The sequence below is a fragment of the Hippocampus comes genome, unplaced genomic scaffold, assembly GCF_001891065.2.
Source record: "Hippocampus comes isolate QL1 unplaced genomic scaffold, H_comes_QL1_v1.1 scaffold315, whole genome shotgun sequence".
In the NCBI taxonomy this organism is placed as follows: Eukaryota; Metazoa; Chordata; class Actinopteri; order Syngnathiformes; family Syngnathidae; genus Hippocampus; species Hippocampus comes.
This window is the reverse complement of record NW_017805539.1, coordinates 1,178,376-1,206,263: the sequence shown is the minus strand read 5'-3', so window position 1 is coordinate 1,206,263 and position 27,888 is coordinate 1,178,376. Positions and strand designations below refer to the sequence as shown.

General features: G+C 41.1%; 1 protein-coding gene across 1 annotated transcript in view; it reads right to left on the bottom strand.

Annotated features, from left to right (window-relative positions):
- Positions 1-25,902, bottom strand: part of dgkb (diacylglycerol kinase, beta) — a 50,778-nt gene extending 24,876 nt beyond the window's left edge. The window contains exons 1-17 of the mRNA XM_019878788.1: positions 25,014-25,902; positions 23,426-23,568; positions 21,276-21,352; positions 20,399-20,419; positions 20,100-20,247; positions 19,133-19,270; positions 16,353-16,402; positions 14,958-15,032; positions 13,917-14,036; positions 12,615-12,732; positions 10,977-11,065; positions 9,489-9,605; positions 8,580-8,678; positions 7,853-7,954; positions 4,935-5,008; positions 2,542-2,616; positions 354-439 (exon numbers count right to left, since the gene is read on the bottom strand). Of these exons, the coding sequence (XP_019734347.1) occupies positions 354-439; positions 2,542-2,616; positions 4,935-5,008; positions 7,853-7,954; positions 8,580-8,678; positions 9,489-9,605; positions 10,977-11,065; positions 12,615-12,732; positions 13,917-14,036; positions 14,958-15,032; positions 16,353-16,402; positions 19,133-19,270; positions 20,100-20,247; positions 20,399-20,419; positions 21,276-21,352; positions 23,426-23,498 (1,462 nt within the window). The 5' untranslated portion in view covers positions 23,499-23,568; positions 25,014-25,902. The remainder of the gene's footprint in view (positions 1-353; positions 440-2,541; positions 2,617-4,934; positions 5,009-7,852; positions 7,955-8,579; positions 8,679-9,488; positions 9,606-10,976; positions 11,066-12,614; positions 12,733-13,916; positions 14,037-14,957; positions 15,033-16,352; positions 16,403-19,132; positions 19,271-20,099; positions 20,248-20,398; positions 20,420-21,275; positions 21,353-23,425; positions 23,569-25,013) is intronic.
- Positions 25,903-27,888: the final 1,986 nt, after the last annotated feature.

Sequence of the window (27,888 nt, the reverse complement as noted above, 5' to 3'; positions counted from 1 at the left end):
TTTTATTTTATTTTATTTTATTTTTTTGCTGGCCAAGTTCAGACGTAGTCGTGGCCAAATAAAGACAAGCGGGCGATTCTTTCGTCTTCTTTCTATATTTTCTTTCAAACGGTCCAAATAATGACTAATATGCTGTTTCATCATCCCATTTTACCACCCTTGAACACGCACGGTCGCGTGTAATGAAAGTGTTTACATACACGCCAACTGTGTTTCTACTTCTAGTCAATAATGATGTGAGCTTCGAAAACTGATTTAAAAAAAAAAGGAGTGTTGAAGCAGGTGTATGTTGTCAAAGAGGGGCATAAATGACAGCCTGGTAAATCGCTGGAAATGGTGAAAGGGTTCTGTACCAATAAAGTCGAGGATCCAGCCCACCGTCCCATCCCCTCCGCAGGCCAGCACCCGGAAATCGGGGACGTCTCGGAAGAAATTCAACCTGCGAGGGACGAGTAAAACATGTTACAGTTTTATACAGTAATAGAAGAGCTTGAATGACCTCCACCGAAGCCGTACAGTGACGCGCCGCTCTAGGATTATGGGTAATATCGCCTTTCTTTTGATCAATGTTGATCAGGAACAGTCTTTGCTTTAAGTGCCTTGGGGCACCTTTCACAAGCATTTTTAGAATTCCAACAACCTGACCTCGAAGCACTTTTGGGTCATCTTGCCGCGATAAGTAAGGAAAGTTCCTCAGCATATAACATAATCTGAAGAAGCACAGAGTGTCTTGTCTGTTGCAGGCTTCAGGAGAATAATTTTTTATTAAGTTCCGTCATTTTATGACTAATAAAGTAAATGAATTGCATATTGTTTCGGAACTTTTATGAGCATTTTAAAGCGGATTCATAGTCAGTGATAGAAATGATTTGGCCGAACATCAGAACCTTGATGAGTACTCACCACTCCACTGCGCCCCTTCTAATAATAATAATAAAATTGCCGATCACTCATCTGCTGCCTGGTGCAGGGCTAATCGGATCACAACGGCCAATGTTCAGTTGGACGTCTTCCGTTCCTTCACAATAACAAAGCGCTAACTGAATGAAGGCTCGCATGGCGGCTAAATGACTCGCTCAATTACACCCCGACGGGGACGGGCAAACCGCATTAAAGAGGCAAACAGACGGCCGCGCACATGAAAGGCAACTTTGGGTCCATTGAAAGAGCAAGAAGCAAACACTTCATTTGCGCTTATTGCGTTAGCCAGGGAGCTAATTGACAGCAGCAGGGTGTGCGCCCGGCCAGCAGCGTCCACTTCGCTAATGCGGCAGAGAAAATATGAACCAGGATGCAGCGGCGCGAGGTCACGGGGAAATTTCTGGGATTTGAGAGGGAACAGATTTTGGGCGGGTAACGGAAGATGAAGGCGACGACTCAGCCTCCCTTTTGCTTGCGGCGTGTGCCGCTCAGCTTTTATTCCTGATAAAGGCGGCGAGGCTCGGCTAATCGAAGCCAAACAACGTAGCGGCAGGCACGACGGCGGCGCCGACGCCAGATGCCGAAGGCCAAGAGGGGAAACCCGACGCATGGAAATCAAACATTCCCGAGCTTAATCACAGACGGCCACCGTCTGGAAACGTCATACCGGCCACTCGTCTAGCTGCTCATCTATATGCCGGATCACATGTCGTCTCAAAGACGCGCGTAAGCACCGAAGGCCTCTCACGCATGCAATGCTGGTTATTACGCATTGAGCAATGCAAAATGTCACTGAATTTGTCAACAGGTAATAATAAGCAGACAAGATTTGAAGTGCGCTCTCCCCGCAACGCTTTCCTGTCCCGCCTTTTCCAAATTTAGAAGTAAAATGTGGCTGTGTTTGGCTCCCAGAAGAAGCCAATGTGTCAGAAGAAATGTTCTTTGACAATTAAAATTCAATTCTGGAATCCTTCTTCTTTAAAGATGAACATTGTGGACTGTCGAATGGTGAAAATGTTCTCCAAACTATTTTTGTGGCGATGACTTCCCTCGGGATGTTTTTTTTTTTCACCCCCTTGACAAAAACACTTCAGAATTAACATTACCTAGTTCTGCTTTGTTGTTGCCGCATTGCACTTTATCTCCTTTTCTAAAGGATCCTAAAGTTTGGACATTCTCCGTATTTTTACGCTTACTTTCTTCCTGGCTCAAGGCACCTTCTCTCGTTGGAAGTCTGCAGTCACATTAGTCTATGTGTAAAAAAATAAACACTGCTAAGCTTTGAGGCCGAGATTTGCTTCAACCTTTTTTTGTAATGGAATTATTTGAATACGTTGTTTGAATAATCATTGCAGCCCTGTATTTGTTGCTGTAAATGTACTTTTTTTCCCAGTCATCCCACAAAGGTACATGATGAATAAAACTATGGAAAATATGTGATTTTCACTGTTATAGTCAGCTTGAATTGGGGTCAAGCACTGTTACTAACCAACTCCGGCAGACTGAAACAACATGGCTGTTCACTTCATGAGTTTCCAATCAAACAAGACGGACGGGCATGTTTAGGTTGTGTAAATCTTCCTTGGCGGAGGTCCGTGACTATTTGGTTGAAGTACTTACCCTGGCATGGGTCCATTCTTAGCCAGGTTGTACACCTGTCTCGGATTTAGGAGGTACTGGAACTTCCTGTAGATCCTGCAGAAGTGTCACATGACCGAATAAGGCGACAACAACAAGTTCCTGTTGAAATGCTGTGTGACCAAATAAGGCAATGTTACTCTGAAATCCCAGTAGAAATTTCACTTTAACCAAATTAAGGCAACAAACAAGGTTGCCACCTTTCAAATCTGAAAATAAGCGTTGCGGCAAAACCACAGCAGCGGAAGATATTCGAGGGTTTGGCTCCCCAAAACCCTGAAATGCAGATAAATCACTTTTTTTTAATATGAAAAAAAAACCCCACAATGCTTTGATTTAATTTATTGAGCATGTCATATTAGCCTCTGGGCCTTGGGGTCACTTGGTGGTCAGTTAGAAAGGAGAAGTCAAGAAAGCATTTCGACATACTTAAAGTGCTTTCTTAGCAATGAATATTGTTATTTTATTTCTAGACTGAAGTAACGCTTTCAGGGACAGCGATTACTACAGTGGACAGCTTATGTTGTCATGTTACAGGGTGCATGAAAGGTTTAAGAGGAAGGAAAAAAAAAATGAAACACTTGTAAACTTGCGTGTATACATCTTCAAGGCTGACTAGAATGAACGAGGGTGAACTTGAGCATACTGATGCTTGAGTCTTTCCCCCTCCGTGCGACGCGGTGAGACGGACTGGCCGGCGGCGGGGCGGGACATACCCTGAGACCCCCTTTGAGGAGAAGCCATTAGAAAGACTAATTCATTTTAATTCCAATTTCATTATGTCAACTGGCTGAAGTCATATTTTGATCTCATAATTTAAACAAATGGGGGGCCGGCATAATAAGGAGCGAGTGATGATGTTTCAGTAATAACCCAATTAGCCCGGAGTTACAGAGAGGGCCCGGGTGGTGAGGAAGGGGTTGCTAACAATGGGAGGGGCTAAAAAAAAAAAAAAATGACAGTCTTTGCTTTAGATACTTGTTATCAGAGCCCAGGATGCAGTGTGAAGGTGGTCTTTAAATTGGGCCAAATTGCCCACGTTTTGGATGGTTCCCACACTCATAAAACTCACTATATTTACGCTAGTGATTGTCATCCCACAAAGCTAGTGAATTCATCCCACAAAGGTAGGTTCGTTGAGTATCCTGACGTTTGGAAGGCATGCCTTCCAATAATAGGCTACCTGATGAGACACAGAAAGTAAATTATGACATTTTGACTTGAGGAAGCCATTTTTAGCATCATTTTGGCTAATCCCAGGGGTCCTTAACAGAACAGTTTTGTTCCATTACTACCAAATATGAAACTCGTCTATGATATATTCTACATACGATCATTCATGCAACAAAGAGGATGCCGAAAAGTGGTTAAGATTGAATGACTGTCTGTCTTATGTGTTGTGTTGTATTATTTTGTTATTTTGACTTCAAGATGGTGCCGCGAGAGTGGCTGCCTTTACAGCAGCTCCTATATTTTGTTCTTCTACTTCTTCCTTTCATAACTTTGCTGCTGTGAATTGGGACTTTCTCCATTGTGAGACTAATAAAGGTTTTCTTATCTTATCTTATACAGATGCCCAACACTACATTTTGAAACATTTGAGTTTGATGGCTCACCGTAAACACATACCTGTAATGACTAAGATGAACAAGGTCTGAGACAGTTGAACCCTTTCATGCATCCTGTAAACTGATAACGTAGTAACTGCTGTCCCCGAAAGGGTTAACTTATCACCGTCGTCCACTGTGGTAACCGCTGTCCCCGAAAGGGTTAACTTATCACCGTGAAATTTGGTGGGCATATCTACAGTGTTATAAGCAAACCCACAAAAACTTATTTCGAGGACATGGTCTGAAATGGCACCGGAAGTCAATCACCCTGGTTCATACTGTCGCTGCCATTTTAGGTTCATTTTGAATATTTCCAGGAGCCCTCAAAAGACAGACCCAGACTAAAATGTGAGAAATTAAAGAGTTTTCTTCTTTTTGTGTGTGTGTGTGTGTGTGTGTGTGTGTGTGTGTGTGTGTGTGTGTGTGTGTGTGTGTGTGTGTGTGTGTGTGTGGAGCAATGAAGTTACAGTATTTTGAATACACCAATCCACCTGAACTCATTCAGTACCAGCCAATTCTGGACCAAGTCTGAAAGGACGTTTAAAAACGTCTTTGGGAGTGAATGAGTTTTAAACAAAGCACAAACAAAAGAGACGGCTTGTGGCATTATTTCGAGCAAATTAATTCAGAGTGACATATGAAATCGTTGATAGCTTAAAAACCATAACAGCACAGCACAAACAACTGAGATCTTCCGAGGCTATACAGAAGCAGAGGCGGTTTTTGGTGTTTTATTTTTTTAATCGAAACAAACGGTGCACTCACCTCTCTCCCTGTTTGCCACCGCTCTTTGGATTGACAAACACCAGCAGCGGATGAGTGCCCTCTATGGTCGTGATCTGAGCGGGAGATGTCAAAACAAAGCGTCGGTGTTTGGAGAGTGCAGGATGCTTTGCTGGAAATCGCTTTCAAGATGCATCCCCTCAAACAGTTTGAGCACACGCATGCAGCGCAGCTTACATCGCACACACTGAAAACTGTGCGGATCTCGCAAGGCCTTGCTATTGTAGCCATCATTTAATATCACACTCAGGAAAATTGGATATACATGTGTGGGAATTGCCATGACACAAAAAACCGTTGAGCAGGGGAACCTTGTTAAAATGTCAGCTGACAATTTTAATCCCTCTGAGATGACGATTTGTGAAATAAAAAATATTGAGCAGAAGGATGATTTTTTTTTCTAATTATGGATCTAGGCCCTTTTAGCTTTGGTACTTGTAGTTCCTGGAAGGGTTCCATCGACATGGGTCAGCGAATCGCAGAGGGAACATTGCACAAGTAAATTCGGTTATCGTAAGTTGAGGTCTCACTGTATTTGTAATCATAATATTGTACCGTATTTTCCACACGAAAAGGTGCACTGGATTATGAGGCGCACCTTCAATGAATGGCCTATTTTGTAATTTTTTTCAAATATTGGACGCACCGCGTTATAAGAAGCAATCTGCAATGCATCCACTAGATGGAGCTACGCTCAAGGAAATGCCAACAGAACACGACGCTACACTACACCCTGATTTATATAGCGTCGATCAGAAGTCAGTAAAACTTATTGAATGAAGCAGCGACACAGTTCACTTCACCAACAGCAAGTTATAACATTGACTCGTTAACGTTGAACTCTCTTGCCGCTGCTCTATTTCCGTGTTCAACTGCGAATCCGATCGCCTTAAGTTTGAACTCTGCGTTGTAAGCATGTCTCTAGCAAGGAGCCATTTTGGGGGTCGAAATATTACCGTAATGACCATACACAAGGCGCATTGGATTTTAAGAAAATGGAAGGCTTTTAGGTGCGGAAAATACAGTAAGTTAATTAATAGAGACAATTCCAAAAACAAAAAAGGTTTTGGAGGGTGCATTGACCATTTGCAAATTTTTGTGTTGGTTCTAGATCCCGACCGCCAGCGACTGGCTCGATTTGACTGCACTCTCAATACTCATAAGTCAGCACGTGTTAATTGGCAGCCACTTGGTCTGCTGTGACGTGGGGGAATCACTTCCCAGTCTCGGAGAGCGCCGCGGGCCGAAGCTCGCGAAGCGCCAACCCAAACAAGCTCTAATCCGCCGGCCCTTGTTTGAACGGGGCCTTTGCCGCCGTCAGACCCCCCCCTTACCCCCACACAACCTACTCCCCTCCCCACTTCTTGACACAGATGAAGTGCTTAACTCTCCCTTGTCTGCTATCCCAGCAGGCCGAGGGGGGAATTAACGAGCTCCCCGTCCAGCCCCAGAGTGATCCATTACTTCCTGTAATTATAAATAATAATCTTGATTATTACGCTGGTTAGCCGGCGAGGGGCATAGACGGATGTGGACCGGGATGCGATTCATCAGACGAGCAGTCGCCACGGACGCCGTAAATGGCTGACAGATATCACAAGAGAGGATCGTGGACAGGGCAAGCCGGGAATAGGAAGCCGCACGCAGATCCTAATGTGCGCCTCAAAAGTCAACGAATCGTGTTCATTTTGTTTTGCGTTTGAGGCCGTAGCTATATATTCGCAGCAAAAGTGCTTTTGATGTGCTTTCCATTTACACCGCATCAGTTTAATAATAGTTTGAGATTGTCATGAGGCAACAACACAAGGACCAACTATGAGGATTTATACTTCACTATTCCCTGATTTCAAAACGAGTTACAATGTCAACTTGTGGGTATATTTAATAATAATAATCAAATGCAGGGGCAATCATGTCATTATGAAATGAGGGGATTCAACATTTATCGGGTTTTCACAGTTATAGCCCCAACCTCTGAGGGCAACCGTGACTCTGACTGTTTCATTCGGCGGCCACTTTGAGTCATAAAAATTGCAAAGTCGAACATACATACACTTGAATAAACTGATACAAACGTTTAAACACAGAATAGAAAACATGCTTTTATAACAACAATTATACGATAAATCACAATGTTGGATCTGTTCCTGTTGCACTGTTTTTTTCCTAAAAACATTTGTGTTCTTTAAATTTTATTGTGCATAATTTTCACTTTTTTTTCCTAAAAATAAGACAACCTGTGACTATAGCGTTCTGACTCACACTCCAAATCCCTTTTTTTGACGACAGCGAGCAAGTTCCGGTTGCATTCTAAACTTCCACTTCAAATGACGGAATGGTTTTTCTTTTTAGTTTAAAATGGCTTACCTTAACTAGAATTCCGCATTTCACTGTGGTCAAAAGTAGAGCCCTGGTCAGTTATTGTGTCTTTTGCCGCTGTCAATAGTAAATCCTTGTTGTGGACGCCACATGCTAAACTAGTGAGCTAGCTGGGGAAACGGTCCCATATTAGTTGCCATGATTCTATTTCCTCTATTTTGTTCTTTGACTTTATTTTGGTGGTTGGCAAATAATGTAAGTGCATTACCGCCACCTTCTGAAATTGAGTGACAATATTCAATGCTTTTTTTTTTTTTTTTTACGATTAGCTGGTAGGGGATTTTGGTGTGCCAGCCTGAGCTCTAATACTAATATATACGCAAGTCGAATGACCAGCCAGACGATGAAAAATGCGTGCCTTATAGTCCGAAAAATACGATAAATGTCCGTGTTTACACAATCAAAAAGCCCAGAATTTATGCCGTACCATAATACCACTAAGCTCTGGTAGTGGCTCATCAGTGAACAGAAAGAAGTGGCATGTAGCCCTCAGAGGGGCTATTTGTGATTGTGTACATCACCTGCAGGCCTTGACCGTCCACCGTAACCGAGTTGGCTCGCTGCACCTTTCCGCGGCTCGACAGGCTGCACCGCGAGTCCTTCCTCAGCGTCGACTGCCTTTCCTGCAAATGAAAAAGAAATATAAGAACTGTAAATTGTCCTTGTTCATGTCTAGAATGAAGAGACCGTTGGGTCTTTTCCCAGTCATTGTGCTTCTTAGACGTGACTTGAATGAACGAGCCATCAATTGGCGAACAGTTTTTGACAGTTTCAATGTGCAAAATGGCGCCGACGGTCGTGACAAGCGATCAATCCAATGGGGTGTTTGCTAGCAACTCAAACAGGAAGTGACAAATGCAAACAAAAGGCAAAGAAAAGACATCTTGAAGTTCATTTGGAGCTTGATCCCATGGCATGCTTGCGGCAGTTTTCTTCCCCCAGTTTGTTTTCCGAATCGCGATTTGAAAATTGCATTCTACTTCACTACTATGTTGGTTTGATTTCAAATTGTTCAGTCCCTTATAAAAACTCCGTTTTGATTTAATATTAATTTGACAATGTTTATTATTGTGGTTCAAGTTCTTATATAGATAACGAAGCAACTGATTAGAAACTGCTCGTTATGACGAAGCACCACAAGGACTCAAAACAGGATTTTGCTTTATTTTTAAGTGTGTTAAGTGTGCAGATGTAATTAATAAAGTTTCAGATAAAAAATTTTAAAAAAAGAAAGAAAAAGGGTCTCACCAGGACGACGGGGCAAATGGAGTTGGGCGGCAGGATGTGATCCCTGAGAGGTCCACAGTCACACTCGGGCTTCACGTGGGAGGCACACTTGTTGTGGAGCTGCAAGATGTCCAACCATCCATTATTATTTTTACTAGTGGTAGCGCTCCATGTTTAAAAAAAAAAAGCGTCAATACAAATGTGAGTGAAGGAATTTCTTTCGCTAGCGGATGTTCAGCCAAAGCTTAAATTTGGAGTCTTCCCTTGACTTTTTCACAATCAGTGAATAATAATTAGTGTGATCATTTTTATTTTCTGGTAAATTTTGGGTTTTTCATTCGTATCCTGGGCTAGATTTCAGATTTTCAAACGATTGTTGTTGCAACGTGAGGGTAAAACTACTTCAACAAAAATATTTTAAACCATTTATAGGGCAAGGAACCTTAGATGAAGTCAAAATGGACCCTGCACGTTTCACAAAGAGGCCGTTGAACCATGCCCTTTTTTTTTTTTTTTTTTTTTAGCTAATCAAAGAAAGGTAACAATTATCATTAAAAAGTTGCAGTTGAATATGACAACAAAAATCTACATATCATATTGAAACATCATTGATGAAAAAAAAAAATCAAACAAATCAATGAGATTTCTATGTGGTTGCTCGTGACTTTTGGCTTGTCCCATTTGAGTCTGGACTGAATTTGTCATGCTGAAATGCATTCAAGTCTCAGTCATAGTTCTCCATTTATTTATTTATGTATTCCTTGTTTAGCATATTGTCACCCTCACACAGCCATTTAACATGTCGTCTTGTCGTGTGAGTGTAAATTGGCCGAGGTGTGTGTAAAATTAAATAAATAAATAACAATCGCAAACTCTTTTGACAACAACTCCAACCAGAAGGTGGCTGGCCTCTTGACGGTGCGCCCTCACCGTGATTTGACACCACACGCAATGAAGCCCAGTTAAGCCCTGGTAACACTTAATGGTTTTGTGGCACTTGTCACACTTGGTGGGGCAGTTCCCTTCCACCCAGAAGTGATGCATAACCTGCAGAGTGAGTGACAAAAAAAAAAAAAAAAAAAAAAGGACAGGTGGCAAAAGTTACTTCCACGTGGAAATTAAGCAGAAGTAGAAATAGGTAGTTAAGAAAGAGGCCGGTAAAAGGTGAAGCACTGATTTGATGCCTTTAGTTAAGTAGAAGTCAAAAAAATTCATCAATAAATTTAAAAAAAGAGAAAAATTACAGACTCCGAGATGGCCTGAACTCATTTACTCCTGTGGTTGTGTTTACGCTATGGGCTTGGTGGCCATCGAGAATCTCGGGAGATTTCGGTCTATTTGAGGGCCAGTCAAATCTCCCACACCCACGATGATGACTATATCTTTCATCCGCCACACGACCCCTCCACCGTCAACAAATAGGTTTCATCGCATGACGTCCGCCGTATGACAGCTAACACCCTCCACCCTGTCCTATCGACACATATTCCCGGGCATAATTTTGGTCTCAATATGTCCCTGGACATGCCAGACTTAGGTAGAACTTTACGACGACCCAAATCCATCCATCTTATGATCTGCTTTATCCTCACAAGGGTCACGGGGGTTGCTGGAGCCTATCACAGCTTTCCTCGGGCAGTAGACGGGGGACACCATGAACCGGTTGCCAGCCAATCGCAGGGCACACAGAGACGAACAACCATTCATGCCCACACTCACACCTAGGGACAATTTGGAGTGTTCAATCAGCCTGCCATGCATGTTTTTGGGATGTGGGAGGAAACCGGAATACCGGGAGAAAACCGGAATACCCGGAGAAAACCCACACAGGCCCGGGGAGAACACGCAAACTCCACACAGGGAGGCCGGAGCTGGAATCGAACCTGGTACCTGTGCACTGTGAGGTCGACGCGCTAACCACTGGACCACCGGGTCACCACGACCCAAATCAATTCGCGATAATAAATCTGATTTTTTTGAAAAATTGTAATACAGATTAATGCATTGCTTGCGTTAAAAATGACACGGCAGCAGTACCTTGAAATATAATCGCATATTAAAGCGCAATCACAAAATTGAGAGGAAAAAAAATTCAAATGAGACTATTTTTCAAAATCATTCGTTCCGACCAGCTACTGCTTGGAACAAAAACAACCAAAAAAAAAAAAAACACAAACAGACCTGAACTGTAAACATTGTATCTTAAAAAAAAATATCAAGCTTAATAAAAGTAACATTTATGCCTTGTTACTTTCTACCACAGGAAAAAGAGACCTGGAAAATAAAAAGCAAACAGGTCTGCGGACGAGTAGCTTGCTGCTGCTTTTTAGCAATGCTAAGCAGGCAATAAGAGAGCACCGGGGGCCCTCGTCGAACGCGAGCGCGCCGACGAGTGCGCCGCACTCCAATTGGACGCACCTCGGTGTTTTTCTTGGACTTGACGTAGGTTTTGATGCAGGAGGGCGGCGCGCGCGACACGCAGCGCTCATGGACCGTGTACTTGCAGACTGGAGAAACCACAGCACAAACACCATTGAGGGAAAACAATTAGTTTTGTTCGGAGGGTGTGCGGCGTGCTGGTGAATGCGCAAACAAAGCTGGTGTCAACCTGAAGCTGCGTGACCACTGGAGAGGCATCTTCACGATTTCTTTGTTTGATTTTTGCCTCACATCCATGCACGTCTGTTGGACTTATCAAGAACATTTCTCGCAAATGGGACGTGTTGGCGGAAAGCATCAGGGCACCTTCAACTGACTGTACATAATGTTTTCGACATTATTAGATACAATACATTAGTAATGGTTGCCTTGTGACAACTGGTATTATTATTAACAATTTTAATTACATTTTTTTTACTTAAAAGTGAATATATGCAAAAGTTGGTAATTGGTTTATATTACAAAAAAATAAAAATAACGAGTGACCATATGCCAAATAAAATCACTGTCTTGATAAAATGCCCAATTTATTTTAATTGTATTAAAATCCACCACTTTTTTTTTGATTTAATTTTAATTTTACTAAATGTCAGGCAATGAAGTCACTGCATTTTTTCTTAAAGTGAATGCCTGCCAGTAACTTTTGTAAGTTGTTTTTGTTTTGTGTTTTTTTTACATTTTATTTAAAAGTCAGTCAGCCACTCAAGTCAGTGACTTTTAAAAGAGATTTACTGACCTTTTCTGGAATTCCTATTATGCAAAGGTTTGTCAATGGAAACGTCCTCTGTCGCGGAAATTATATTTTGCTATATTCACACTGCAGGAATTCTACTTTCTTGATCAAACATACAGGCTGACCTCCTAAATTGACAACAGTTTCAAAGTAGTTGTCTTGAAAACTGGTGTCGAATAGCCTAAGTTTATTCTGAGACCGAGTTCATAAATGTTCAACATGGCACATTCCGTCAAACATTTTGGTTATTTCAACAACATTTGCCAAACTGATTGGCCTGTGAAATTAGGTTCAAATATTTGGGGACACCCTATAAATTAACCCTTTCAGGGACGGCGGTTACTCGAGTGAACATCTATTCAAATGTTGTTTTCTCTTATATCACTTCATCCCAAGTGCATCAACCACTACAATAGACTCTTTCGTGTGTTTCCATCCACTGCCATTATTTTTTTTCCATGCCTAAAGACTAATAAAAACACTCGAGAAAAAAAAATCCTGATGTAGGTTATCATTATTTGTGCATGAAAGTGTTGAAGGTATTCACATTTGTGCTCTAAAAATAAGTCATTCCATTTCTTTGCTTGTCTGTGGTGTTGGTGCCCCATTGCAGGTGTGTATACAAAAAGGGCTGTTTTGCAAACCCTGTGCTCATTGTGTATGTATGGAAATGAGGTGGTCGTTACAATAAAGTGTACGCCAACACCAGTATGTAAAATAAAGGAAGCAGGTCATTTAAAAAAAAAAAAAAAAAAAAGTGGATTGAAAATGTGACTTTATCGCATGAAAGGATAAGCAAAACATTATTATCTATTAATGGGAGTTCAGCAGGTTTCGTGTGTGTGTGTGCGTGTGTGTATTTGTTGTAGAGCAGCTCCACTCACATGAGCAGCAGAGTCCTTGCTTGCCGAGGCCGATAAGCATGTTGAGACAAAGGTTGCAGTAGGCCGGCTTGTTGAAGTGCTTCAGACGCCACACGTGCTGACCGTCATCTTTCACATTCTGTATGCACGCGCACGCACGCACGCACGCACGCACGCACGCACGCACGCACGCACCACGCGCGCACGCACGCGCGCACCCGCGCCCGCCCGCACACACACACACACACACCCACACACACACACACACACACACGCATATACACGCATATACACGGACGCACACGCACGCACGCAAACACCATTAGCAATGTTGAAGTAGCGACAGGGTCACTTATCTGATAAGCATTGAGTTTATTTTAGTTTTACTGCTTTCACCGTGCAATTACGGTAAGTTCAGCGCTGCAGAAAATCACACAGTAGATAAACATTGTCACTTTTGTCACTGCGCTTTTTTTTTTTTTTTTTATAAATTCATTTTGTTCCACTGGATCAAGAAGAGATTCTAAAATGTACATCGAGTGGACTCACTGGACAATTTAACACCATACTGTAATGACATTAAAATATAACTTTATAGAAAAATATTTAAAGGGTTTTTTTTGGGGTGGGGGCGGGAGGTCAAAATTGCCATTTTTATTCCAAGGTGTAAAATTCAACTTTTTGTTTTAAGCCAAGACAGATGTTGAATGTGAATGTTTTTTTTTAAACAACCGAATCCTTTTTATTTTTCCCATTATCGTTTTCAAAGGATAAGGAGAAAATAGCTCTCTGTACAGCCTTTGATTCATGATAACAACAAAATAAGTGTTGGTCTAAAATTGATGTGATGTAAATTGTCAAATGTGCAATTTAAACCAGATCTCAATTGAAACCGGTTGTGTTTCTGGTACATTTTTGCATTAAAAAAAAAAGGCAAAAATACATATGTATAATCTGTTTTAAATTCAGCAATTGTCATCATAGGAACATCCTTGGAAAAGTATCAATGCATGAAACCAAAAATAAGTTTGACAATGCGCGAAGACAGCTGGAATAGGCTCCAGCATGCCTCTGATTCTCATGAGGATTTTGTAAGCAGTTCGGATTAATGGGTGGCATGAAAAACAGTCGGGGTAAATAAATAAATAAATAAATAAAACTTGCACAGAATCTTGTCAAATGCCCCCATCTAGTGTACACTCTTTGAACTGCAATCATGCTCTTCAAAGGGTATCACCGATATGGTATCAATTTCGAAATGCAAATTTCTTGTGAATGTGCCAGTGTGAACATTCAGAGACACCGACGCCTTTGTGTACTCACGGTCTCCAGACCCAAAAGGACCAGAAGTGGGATGGTGGTCACCCCTCCCTGGATCCACTCTTCCAGAGACACGGTGCCGTCGCGGTCATAGTCGATCTCTTGCATCATTTCCTGGAGGATCTATGAATACAACAATTGATATGAAAATTGAGAAAAGGGGGCAGCAAGTCGAGCTCTTCACTTCACCAAGTCTTATGTAAATGAGGCTATATTTGGAATAGTATTTCTATTTCTCCCTGGATGATGGCTCCCTAACTTTTTTTTCTCGAAACCTTTCGTCATACTCACTCAAACGACTTGATGATGACCCCCGAAAGTAAAACGGAACGCAACTGATTTTGACTGAAGATGAAAATCATTTTATTTCATTTTCTTAACGTTAACATTTAATTCTCAGGCATCGAGAGGTGACCATTCATGTGTCATGTACATCGTTTTACGGGATTGTCAAGTTTTGCATGACCCTCTCTCCCCATTTTAGCGCGTACCGACTGAAATGTATATGTCTGGAATATATATGTATGTCCACATTGGGTTTTTTTCTTATACATATATAATATAAAGATGTGAGGGGGGGAGAACATAAATTTACGGTGTATAATTTTACTGCACAATTTATTTATTGAATATAGCAGAATACATAAACTGAATTATTACAGCTTTTTTTATATTTAAATATATTAAAAATGAAAAAAAAATGTTAATAGTATTGTATCAGCTGAGCAATTTCACAATGAAAATAATGTGTATTCTACTGTATTCCAACAGTCGGTTGGTTATTGAACTGCATTAACCCTTTCAGGGACAATGGTTACTACAGTGGACAGCTTCTCATGTTTTATCATCTTACAGGGTGCGTGAAAGGGTTAAATTGGAAGCTTTTCATTTTAACAGCTCAATTCTGACTGGATGTTTGCGGAAGAAACTGTATAGTGAAGGCGGCTGATGAGAAACGCTTGCAAGAGTGAGAAAAAAAAAAAACTTTAGTTCATAAATAAAGTCACATTTTAGCTTGAAAACATTTCGAGTTTGGCCTCTTACAGGTTTGAGCTCCGTCACGTCCCATTCCAGGTACTCGGCCACGTGCATCATCTGCGAAATGATGTGCTCCAGTTCCTGCAAACACACACAAATGCACGCACACACATTTCTATACGTATGGTGGTATATTTAAAGACAGTACTTAGCTGGCCTTGTAAGAAGCTGTTGTAAATGGGCGGATGGCTAATAACAGGTTGGACATGTCAGTGGAGGCGGTGTGAAGAGCTCGGTGGCTTAGATACAGTGTTTGTTGTTGTTGCGTTTTTGTTTCTGTTTTTTTTTCAGGGAGAAGCAGAGCAGCTGACGTTATTGTAAAGTTCAACACCGGGTCACTTGTGATGATGTTTCGTAATATGTTGAGTGTCATTCGGAATAGAGATGCATTGTTTCAAAGAATAAAGACAATAAAAACAAAGAAAGACTTCATTGAGATCTGCGTGTGTGCGCGCGCATTCATTTATTTTTTTGGGGCCACTTTTCCTTCCCCCCCTCAAGATAATAATGGGCTCCAGAGCTAATAATAGGATGCTAATAATGGCACACTAATGACGGGATATACAAAGTTGTCTCTTCAAGCCTCCAATTCCACGCCCACAAGAGTGTTGTCACATAAAATTGCAACCCTCAGTCTTCAAATTTCACTAATTCACAAATGTGAAGCAATGAATTTGGGAATTTACCAGCTTGGATGAGTTTGCGAGAAGCTTAAATGTTGTTCAAGAGCAAAAAATTGCCCTTGAACGTGGATGGCACTTATATGGAAGCCTTTTTCGAGCGACAGCTTGTCATTATTGACATTTGAACAATCTGCATGATTTCCTAACAGTCTTGCCAACATTTCACTTAAATGTAGCTTGTTTCAATTCATTTGAGTTATGAGGTGTCTCGGTCAGTACAGTACGTAGATAAGAGATGAAGATGAACTTCAAGTCTGGTGGACATACAAGTAGACGAATGTCATTTTACCTCTCTAGTAATTACAGTGTCTCTTTATTTAGGCAAGGTCCGATTATTTTTGAAGTTATTAAACCAAAATATCTGTGTGCGTATAGCGCCTCTCAAATCTAATAGCGGTGAAAGAAAATCATTTAATTTTTGGTTGATCCAGCACCATGCGCATCATAGTATTGGAATATAATTATTTCTGAGTATGAGTAATAGTACAAAGGTAGATGAGCTCAAGTTATCCCAAACAGATATTTTAGACAACCAGATTCAGAAAATGAGCTCGAGAATGTAGATGGCCATGATTTAATCCCTCCAGACACAGACAAATAAATACAGTAGACATTTTAGACAAGTGCAAGCTGGCTTGATAGCAGTCTATGTATGTATGTGCTCTTTTCTAATAATAACAATAAATACACGACATCAACAATTAAAAGAAATATTTACCGAGTTGTCCAAAGAGCCGTTTCCGTCTGTGTCATAGAGACGAAACATAACTGTGTCGAGAGCAGAAGGGGGGGGAGATGTCATCAAATTTGTGTGCTTTCATAACCTTTTAAAAGTTACACAAGATATTCATAATTATCACCGCGGTTGACTCGTCAAAGGATGACGACAAAGCACATAGACTGCTTTCCTATTATTGCATAAGATAACTGCTGACACCCATGAAAGTCTCCATTAGAAGGAGACACAGTGATGGTCTCTTCCACATTGCGAACAGAAAGTGATGTCGATTGTCAACGATCCTACAAGGAAGTGATTGTAGGGAGACAAAAATGGACAGTAAAAATATAATACTGAACACAACTGTTCATTTTTTTTTAAAGTGGAAAAACACGTGAAAACACTTACTGGACTACAAAACCAAAATGGCTGCCCCTTTTTTAAATTCAGGATTAAAAATATATATATATTTATTGACGAAAAAGGCTCAATCAAAGCCCCCATTTTGAGATAGTAGACAATTAAATTGCGTGTTTAGTAGGGTTAATGTCAAAATATTTACCGGTATATTCAATGAGAAAGAAATGGACTTTTAACACTTCACGACATCCCTGTGCTGGTTATTAACTCTTTGCCTTTATCAGTTACCTTTCATGTCATCATTACAAGTTAGCTGAACTTTGAGAAACATGGCATCACTAAACAAATAGTAGTCGGTTTGTCTCATAATCCAGGTATGCGTGTAAAATTTCAGGGAACCTGATGCCACAATTTTTAGCAGATCATTTCAAGACGATTCCAGTGACATCCCATAAGTATCATTTTCCTATGACAAATATTCTGAAACGTAGCAATGTTTAAAAACAGTGAAAGCGCACCATTTCTTGGCCAACATCTTGATGCAAAATCAAGGGGGTCGAGATTCGGTGTGACCTTTTTTGTTGGATCCAAATTTCAACTTTCCACAACTATTCTGATCCTAATCCTGTTTTGGTTATTAACTCTTTGCCTTTATCAGTTACCTTTCATATTATCATTACAAGTTAGCTGAAATTAGTGAAACATGGCATCACTAAACATATAGTCGTCGGTTTGTCTCATAATCGAAGTATGCGTGTAAAATTTCAGAGAACATGAAGCCACAATTTTTAGCAGATCATTTCAAGGCGATTCCAGTGACATCCCATAAGTATCATTTTCCTATGACAAATATTCTGAAACGTAGCAATGTTTAAAAACCGTGAAAGCGCACCGGTATCTTGATGCAAAATCAAGGGGGTCGAGATTCGGTGTGACCTTTTTTGTTGGATCCAAATTTCAACTTTCCACAACTATTCTGATCCTAATCCTGTTTTGAACAGACTGATATCAGCGGAAATCTTGTGAATGGCAGAAATAGACAACATATAACAATGATGGTGATTATTATAGTTACCGGTAATTAATTTCAGACACTGACACGAAAAAAACTAAGTCTCACCATAATAAAAATCAGTACAATTTGAAAATTACAATGATGACAAATATTCTGAAACGTAGCAATGTTTAAAAACCGTGAAAGCGCACCGGTTCTTGGCCAACATCTTAATGCAAAATCAAGGGGGTCGAGATTAGGTGTGATCTTTTTTGTAGGATCCAAATTTCAATTTTCCATAAATATTCTGATCCTAATCCTGTTTTCAACAGACTGATATCAGCGGAAATCTTGTGAATGGCAGAAATAGACAACATATAACAATGATGGTGATTATTATCGTTAATTGATTTCAGACACTGACTCGAAAAAAACTAAATCTCAGCATAATAAAAATTAGTACAATTTGCAAACTGCAATGGTTTTTAAATTGACAATGGTCAACAAAAATAATCGAAAAGCCTTTTCGTAAAGTAATATAATTAACAAATCTCATGTGATGTAGGTTAAATAAAAGACTGCAGTTCTAAAACAGACCACGAGAGAGCGCCATGTGCATGACTAAACTACACAAAGGATTGCTTTCAAGACAGAATCGTTTCCTGATCACACCTTGTAAAATGTCGATGTTCGTATACTTTAACGCCAATATTTTTTGCAAATTTTCATGTATAATTATGCCAAAGTTAAAAAAAAAAAAAAAAAGGTCAAATTGTCCTAGGGTTTGTGTGTAAGCCTACTTCAAGCTTACAAAAAATATTCAATAAATATCGAAGGGTCCGACTTCTGATACTTTGACTTCTTATTGCTGATAAACAAAAAAAATATCTCAAACTTTTATATGCTTTAGTGTGAGAGATTATATTTCATGAAAAAAATGTATCAAGATCATCTGATCCACAAGGTCAATTTCAAGGTCAAATTAAAGGTCACGTTTGTATAATATTCACCAATCTTCTAAATTGAACCAGTAGTTTCTGAGCTATAAGGCGTCAAATGAAAGCCGCCCCGCCGCTTTTTACATAAATTAAAAAAACTTGACGGGCCCCATCTCACGATGCCTTCTCCAACTCACCTAAGAGTTGAGATTTTGTGACGCACCGTCACGATCAACAAGCACACCCAGTTTCATTATCATCAAAATCTGTTTGATTCAACCCACTGGGTGATTCGGAATGCAACGACACTTTGGGGAATATCTGCCCGCACAAAGCCAAACAACTTTTTGTCATTACTTTAGGTCAGAGCAGAAGTAGTCACTCGTTTTTCTGTCAATTGAAATGATCTCCCTGAATATTCTTTCCAAACGTGATGAAATGTCTTGTTGAACACTGACGCGTCACATCTGTAAAATGTCAGCACTCACACTCCAGCTTGTCCTCGGGCCGTCCTCCTTCCAGCAGCGACAGGTAGCACACGATATCTTTCAGCTGCACCGTGCTCGGCGGCCCGGGTAGAGCGCTTGTCCTCAGTGGGGTTGAGTTGCTTTTCATCAGCTTGAGTCCTGTGGTGAAGGGGGGTGGGACAAAAAGTCAAACCTGCAATCGGGAAGTCTCTCATGTTGGTGGGGAGGCCTGACATCAATCAAAGAGCAACAGTGGCATCCATCAATAGCACAGCGATGGATTTACAAAAGAATATTTATGACTCACCAAAGTTATTATTATATCCATCATCATTCTAGCCGAACGACGAATACAGCGCACCCCTGTTTATCCCGGCGAATACGTTCAAGCATGACACGCAATAGGTGAACATTTGCGAGACAGAATGACCACAATTTTTTTTATATAGTTTTTCTCCTCTCACATCATTTAAAAAAACATTTAAAGCTGTGAAAAGACACTTTTAAAAGGATTTCTTAGCATCTGTTTCCACTCTCTCCTTGTCAAGAAATGGGACACTGATATAAAATCACGGGAAACAAAAAATTAAACATCAAAGCCCAAAAAACTCAAAGAAAAATGACACTATCTAGTGGCCATAAAAATAATTACAGCGAATAACGTGCATAATTTAACATTGATTTACACACCAAAAAAGCTCCCTTCTTAGCAAGGAGAAACAATTGCTGCAACGTTAGGTGGCTCAAAAATATACAAACAGCTAACAACCGTGAACGACTGTTGCCTATGGCAGTTTTTTTCAATCTTTTTCGAGCCATGGCACATTCGAAACTCATAATGGGTTATGCCACCCTTGGCAGCAATATCTTAAATCAAGCGTTTGCACTAATCGGTGATGAGTCTTTCACATCGCTGTGTGGAGGATTTTTACGATGATATTTTTTTACTATTTTACAAATACTATTTCACAGCCCTGTAAACTCTTACCGGGGACTTTGGGCTTGTCGGAGGACGAAGACGGGCTGGCATGGTCCTTGTTGCTGAAGGACATAAAGAGATGCTGGCAGAACTCTTGCGGCAGCTCACTCTCCAGGAAGGTCTGCATGAACACCTTGAAGCCCTCAAAGTCAATATCCTGGATTGACACACACACACACACACATGCACACACACACAGGATGAAAAATGACAGCCTTTGAAATGTGATCAATTCACATTTCTGCAGCCTGCGGGGTTTTATGTCAGTAAAGGAATTGTCAATGAAAAAAGAAGAAAGTAAAACTCACTTGGCTCAGGATTTCCTGTTTCTGTCAAAGATAGATAGGATACAGATTAAAGCAGTATATCATGGTTTAACATGTACAGTACCCTTCAAAAGTAACTTATGATTGTCGCAACATAATGAATTCTGAAGTCTACAACGCCATTTTGCCTGGCTATTTTAAAAAAAAAAAAAAATGCATGAAGACAATGACCCACAACACATTGCCAATACAACACAGGACTTCATCAAGGGAAAAAAAAAGGTCTTGGACTGGCCAACTCAATTAGCAGACCATAACCCAATCGAGCATTTGACCTCCAAAAGAGGAGAAACACCCAGGAACAAACAAGAACTGAAAGAGTCTGCGGTAAAGGCCTGGAAAAGCATTTCAAATGAAGAATGCAACAGTCTGGCTGTTGTAATCGCTGTCCCTGAAAGGGTTAAACATGTTCTTTTCACTTGAAAAGTGCATATGAAATGTATTATTATTATTATTATTATAGCTCCATACAAAAGTGGTTCTATCTTGAGTTATTTAACACATGTAGATGAAAATACCATGAAATAAAAGATGGAATTTTGACATTTTGTCTGTCATTTATCTTTTGATCAGTGAATAACTAAAACAAAAAAGAATCGGAGGAGACCGTATACATGCAGTGGCAGGTGATTAGATGCACTGGCAAGACTGTTGTGGAAAAGTGTGCCTCAAAACTTCAAAGGGTCTTCACGCGTGATGTCAGCAAGTCTCATGACATTTAATGTTTTATTTTTTTTAATAGGCTTTTTCAATCTGAAATAAGCTATATTATAAATAATACCATCCATTAGGCCTATGTATGTTACCTAGAATGCATAAAAATGTGTGTTGGATTGCTGGATGATGAATTGCTACAAACCTCCTCTGGATTGTATCTGGCCAGCACGCCATCGCCGTGGAACTCCTGCAGCACGTCTTTCAGCTTCTTGGTTGAGTCTGGCAACAGATCAAAGGTGCACAAAACCACTTCAGTACGTGTGTGTGTGTGTGTGTGCGCGTGTGTGTGTGCGTGCGTGTGTGTGTGTGTGTGTGTGGAGCTTGAATTCAACATCCCATGTAAGATGTTCATTGCAATACGCTGGGGCACTTGTCATCATTCCTCTGAATGCCATGGCAACACGATCCATAATGGGGGAGTTTGTGTGTGTGTGTGTGTGTGTGTGTGTGTGTGTGTGTGTGTGTGTGTGTGTGTGTGCGCGCGCGCGCGCGTCACATTCTGCAGATTTTATTAAAACGATTGTAATGCAGCACAGCGGCACTTTGGGCACATAAAGTCGTTGTTGGGAGGCATTATCGTGCGTTATGAATGTGCACACTTGACAAGCACAGAATATTCGACAACCGACTGCAGCTGCTGAAACACAATGATACAAATCTGTTCTCTGTGCCCACTTGCTTTGGTGTTCCCTCTTCAACTAAATCTGCTTTTTGGATTAGTTTAACCTTTTTCAGGGACAGCGGTTACTACAGTGGACAGCTTATATCAGGTTATCAGGTTACAGGGTGCATGAAAGGGTTAATGTATGAAAAAAACTTGATGATTTGATTCACTTGACGACCTGCCTAGAAAGTTAAACACATTTTATGAGCACCTGGCGACGCAAAATCCGGCATGCATGTTCGTCATGAGATGACACGAAAATAAAAAAAGGAAGCTATGCTGTGAAAAATTGCAGATTGAAGAATTTCTTAGTAAGCCACTTCTGTTGTTTTTGCTTTGCCTTTCACTGCCTTCGGCTTTTTGTTTATGTGCTTTTATTTAAGGTGCTGAAAAACATTCAGTTGCCTCGTGTATCAAATGTGTTGTGAGTAAAACCTTCGGGCCCTGCCTATGGTTCCGACGTAGGGCGTTCTATTGTTTGGAACACTTTGCTTTCCGACAAGCTTTGACAGTTTGAGTAAAGTTTGTTTGGAAGGACACATGGGCAGCGCGAGGCGCCCCGCCAGGCTCTGTCTCATATTTTCCACACTACGTCTTTCCGCACGTCAACATTTTGGAGGGGATCGTAAACCGCGGGCACGGCGCGGTGAAAGCGGCATGATGGATCACTGGCGGCGCTCGCATTAAACGCTTCAACGTCTCCATCTCGGTGCCAAAAATCATCAGCAACGCGGCGCATGTCATTACAGGAGGAAATTGGAAAAAGAGAATACATGACAGGAGCGCCGTTCAAGTTGAATTGTGCTGCACTTGTTGCGGTTCAAAGCTGTTATCACTTGATGTTTAACTGCAAACAGAAGCGTTTTCTGGAAATATATTTTTAGAAATAGAGCTTCAAAATGTCCTTATGTGTGACGTGAAATGGAACTCGCTGAGCTATCAAAAAGTCAGTTTCAGTATTAATTTCAGGGATTAAGAATAGCGGCAATCAGGGTTTTGTTGTTGGGTTGTTGCTTTTCAGAAAAAGCTTGTTTTCTCTCCTTTTTGGTAAGAAATGTGCTTTTGATTAAGCTAACCAATTGTCTACTGCTGATTACTAAAGACTAAAAAAAGATGGAAAACTTTTTTCCTCTGATGGAAGAAGAAAATCGACTTTTTCTTTTGGTCAGGTTTTTTTGGGGGACGGGGGGATCTTGTCACACACAATATTCAATTGGTCTTAAAAGATTGGTTAAAATGCTCTAAAATTGCTAGCAATGTGAGGAAATCTGCTTTGAAAACGGTGCTAGCCAAGAGAGTGAGGTTGTTTTTAATTGAAAAATGCTTTTAAATTGGATCATTAATTTTTCGGGTGTCAATATAAATTTGTATTAATAAAAAAAAAAAAAATCATAATATTTTCCAAAATCAATCAGCTTCACAAACCAAATTGTGTTCCAATAATAAAGATGCATTTGGAGGCAACAGACAACCCCTCTGTAACTATTCAAGCAAATTGGAAGCCTGAAGAAAGGGCATCCAAACTTTTTTTTTTAGAATCGTACATGCGACAATTAATTAGTTGTACTTGTGAATATATACTCCAAAGAACGATAGATAATTGTATAGAAGAATCGATGCATACTCACACTGGGTGTATTCTTGCAAGAGGGCGAATTCCGCGGGGGTCAGCGTGACCCAAGCGTCCTGGCCGCTCATCATGGTACTCAGGCCTCACCAAGCAGCATTTTTGCCACACCTAATCCAAACTAATGAGCGGTTTCAATGTGGGCTGTTTAGACAAAGGCAAGAAGGTAAAAGGAGCAGAAGAATATTGATATGAAAATGTGTCACATTGGAATCAAATTTGGCATCATGCTCCACACACATTGTCGGGCTGAGCCAAAAAATGCTTCGCTATTTAGCATGGCCCATTTAGCAAGGAGATCTGCTTGCAAGTGTGGCTCGTTGGACAACTTCTCTGGTCAGAGTTGGTCACAGTACAAGCTCTTGAAATGTACCTTAAATGGCAACTTTAAACCAAAACAAGAGACTTCTCATTTCGTTTCAGGCATGGTTTCCAGAATTTTTCGTGCATCCTGTTATGATGTCAAAGATGTCAAAGCAATTTCATGTCAATGGGTCAAATTGGGATTTTGAGGTGGGTGTGAGGGTATCATTGTTTTGTTTTTTTTCTAGTGAGATTCAAACCAACAAACAGAGCCACCCAATGTCAAGTTGCGCCATCCAATTGGTGTAAGTGGCTAATTTTTTTTTTCATCAAAGTGAGAGCCCCGCAATTTGCTCCAAATGGCTGCTTCAAACCAAAATGGCTGACTTTGTGTTCTATTTCGCGCATTAGTCTGTGAGATTCTTTTGTGTGTTTTGTTATGATCAACATCTCCACCCAAGTTCGTGTTGACTGGTGAAACTGTTTTTTTTCTAACTTTTCATGAGATGCTACTGAGCGAGTTTTGTGGGGTAGAATTTGAGACAATGTTCAGCAGGACACACATACTAGCAAAGAATTGTAAGTTTTCAGGCATGTCCCATATCCCCACAGTATATAAATAACATTTAATTTAATTTAATTAAGGACCCAGCAAGCGTAGTTGGATATTAGGGATAGGTGTCTGTTGGTGCAGCATCCTAGCCTAATGCAACAAGTGCAAGAGTCTGTTTTTTGTTTTTTTGGGTTTTTTTTTTTTTGGCATTCTGGGCTGTGTCCGCTGGCATCATCAGACTGAGCTGTTGCTATGATGATGGCGCAAGCAGCCCCCCAGACTCTTAATGAGACCACCATTTACACAGCCCGCATTTAATCGCTTGTTGCAGTTTTTGGGAGCCCAAATGATGCACAACCCATTAGGGACAAACAACTAACCTAGTCTCCACATCATTACATTACTGTCTCAGTTGTGTGCAGCCTAAATGACTGCAAGTAGTCGCCACGCATGCATGAAAACAATTATTAAAATATCACACACATACACACCCACATGCATGATTTCCCGATATCCTAAACTGGCTTATCTTGTCATTCCGAGGCATGCTTCATAAGCGGCATCCTCATGTGTGTGCTCACGCTTCAGTGCGCCGTATCCATCAAGAGACGGAGAGTGCCTTCCCACACACATGCAAAAAAAAAACAAAAAACAACCATACACACGTTCGTACACATTGCGACACTCATGCTTCAATGAGACGATGAGATGAGGTCAACATGCCAGCGCTCACCTGCGACAGAGTCCAGGGAGCAGATCGCGTTCCCAGATGAGTCCAGAAGATGCGCTGGTCGCTCCAGATAGTGGCCGAAGACGAGGCGGTGTGATTGCGCTTGTCATTGAGAGTGTGGAGAAGAGGAGGAGGCGGTGATCCACTGGGGGATCCAGTGGGTGCTGAGGCAAGAGTCTTTCTATTGTAATTAGATGTTGACTGTGGAGAAGAAGAGGCGGTGCCGATTCAGTCGAGGATCCAATTGGTGCTCAAGAGTGTGGATTTTTTTTTTTCAATTAGAAGAGGCAGTAGTGATCCAGTGGGTGATGGGGAGAGTTGGCAGTAATCCAGTTGAGGATCCAGTGGTTGATCCGGTGGAGAATACGAGGAGGGATTCAGCGTATTTTGAATTAAACATCAAGTGTGGATAACACCACATAGGGATTCAGCAGTGGCTCCACTACGATCTCGGGGGGTTCCATTCAAACAAGTGATCCAGTCAGTGATCCAGTCGAGGATCCAGCGTTTGAGCCAGTAGAGCATTCAGTGGATGCTGGGACTAGATGGTCTATGTTGTGATTAGATTTCAAGTATGGAGAAGGCAGCTCTGATCCAGTGGATGATCCATTGAATGATCCAGCAGATCATCTTGTTGGGATCCAGAGAATGTTGAGACACGAGTGTTTATTTATGCTACAAATCGATGTTAAGTGTAGAGAAGAGGTGGCTATGATTTAGTCGAGGATCAAGCGGATGCCGAGTGAAGATTTTTTTCATTAGAAGTCAAATGTGAAGAAGAGTTGGAGCATCCACAGGGGTGATCTAGTGGAAGATTCCAGCAGATTTTCCAGTGGGTGTTGTTGAGGCTGAGGAGTGTGTCCACTGTCATTAGATGTTGAGGATGGCAAACAAACAGTGATCCAGTATGTGCTTGATTCAGTGGATGTTCCAGTGGTTGATCTGGTGGATGGTCTGGGGCTGATCCAGTTAAGGATCCATTGGATGGTCCGATGGATACCGAAGCTCTGGTTTGGGCTTTTCAATCAGATGTCAAGTATGTACACAGACGGTGGTGATTCAGTGGAAGATCAAGTGCATGTGGACGCAGGAATCCGGATTTCGCCTTGGATCTTGAGCGTGTACGAGAGACGGCGATGATCCAGCAGCATGAAGTGGGAGTCAAGGCAAGAATCTGTACTTCTAAACAGGATGTCGGGTATGAAGAAGAAGGGGTGCAGATCCGGTGAAGGATCCAGCGGATGATCCAATGGCCGATTCCGTGAATGATCCAGTGAGTGCCTAGGCAAGAGTCAAGTCTGTCTGAATTCGATGTAGAGTATGAAGACGTAGGGGGTGGCGATCCAGTGGTCAAGCCTGCGAACAATCCAGCGGGTTCTCAGGCAAGTGTATATATTTCACATTTAAATGTTGCATGTGAAGAAGGGGGAGTAGAACTCCAGTGAATGATCCAGTGTGTGCTAAAGCAAGTCAATTCTGTGAAAGACATAAGAGGTGTCAATCCCAGGGTCGATCCACTGAGTGCTCCATTGGATGCTGATGTATTTCTGAATGAGATGTCGAGAAAGAGGCTACGGTGCTGCTGTTTGTTTTCCTCCAGTCAAAGACGTCTGAGAGAGAGAGAGAGAGTTAGAGAGAGAGAGAGAGAGAGAGAGAGAGAGAGAGAGAGAGAGAGACTGCGAGAGAGCAGACTCATCACTTTTGCCGCCCCCTCCCCCCTGTTTCTCTCTCCTGTCAGCATGAACGTAGCATCAGTTTGCATTCAGTGTGACAGCCTCTACTGCGCCAACCTTTGGGGAAACAACCTCTCCTAGGAGATCCGGTGAAGGATCCAGCGGATGATCCACTGGCCGGATGACACAAAGGACAGATGAAAGAGACGAGAAGGATTTATGGAAGCATGCATGCTGCATTCCATATTCATGTGTCATTTCAATCCAGCACCTCGACAAGTCGAACTGTAGAGTGAGTGGCACCCAGTATATGATGGCAATGTATTCCAACAGACAACTGGATTGGATCATGCGTTCCAACACACTAACTGAATGGAACCTACCCTAATGGAAAGTGTATCTGGTGCCTGGGCCTTCAATGGGGATTTATCGGATGTAATCAACCACTTAAGACTCCCACTAGCACACATCAATATTATACAAAAACACAATATAACATCTATACGGTAAATCCAATTTATCATGAGTTTGCTGTCCTGTGACTTTGAGGATTTTATTTATTTTTTTGCACAATTAATAATTTATGTGGTTCTCAGTCTGGTCTAATCTGGGTGTAATCCTATTCTTCTTCTTCTAGATGGTAGTCCACAATTTACTCCGAAACAGTGTTAATTTAATCCAAAAAAAAGAAGATGAATGAAGAAGACATATAACCCAGAAGTCATCCGCACGGCCTTGTTTCACAATTTCATGTCATCCTCCGGAACCCCGGAACCTTGTTTTAAAATGCAACAGGAAGCAACGGCAGTTTTGCTCATCAAGTTTTGCCCAGATTGAAAACGGACACCTGCTTATGTCATCGAGACAAATTTGAAATCTGATTGGTTTGACAAATCAGAAACAGTCCTGTTGCTATTATAGTTCGAGAAAAATTTACCAGCTCAACTGACTGTGAAGTGCTTGAGCAGATTAAATTGATTTGGCAAGACAAAAAGGCTGAAATGTGTTTGGGCAAAAAAATAAAAAATACAAAATAACATCCACATCCGCGGAATGGAAGCAGTGCAGCCGAGAGAAATGCCCACAAATGAAGACAATAGACCGTTGGAAAGAAATAAATACAATGACATGGAATGAATATTTGAATTTAGTAATACTGTACAAACAAAGACGAATAGACATCTACTACTTCTTGAAGTGATTTG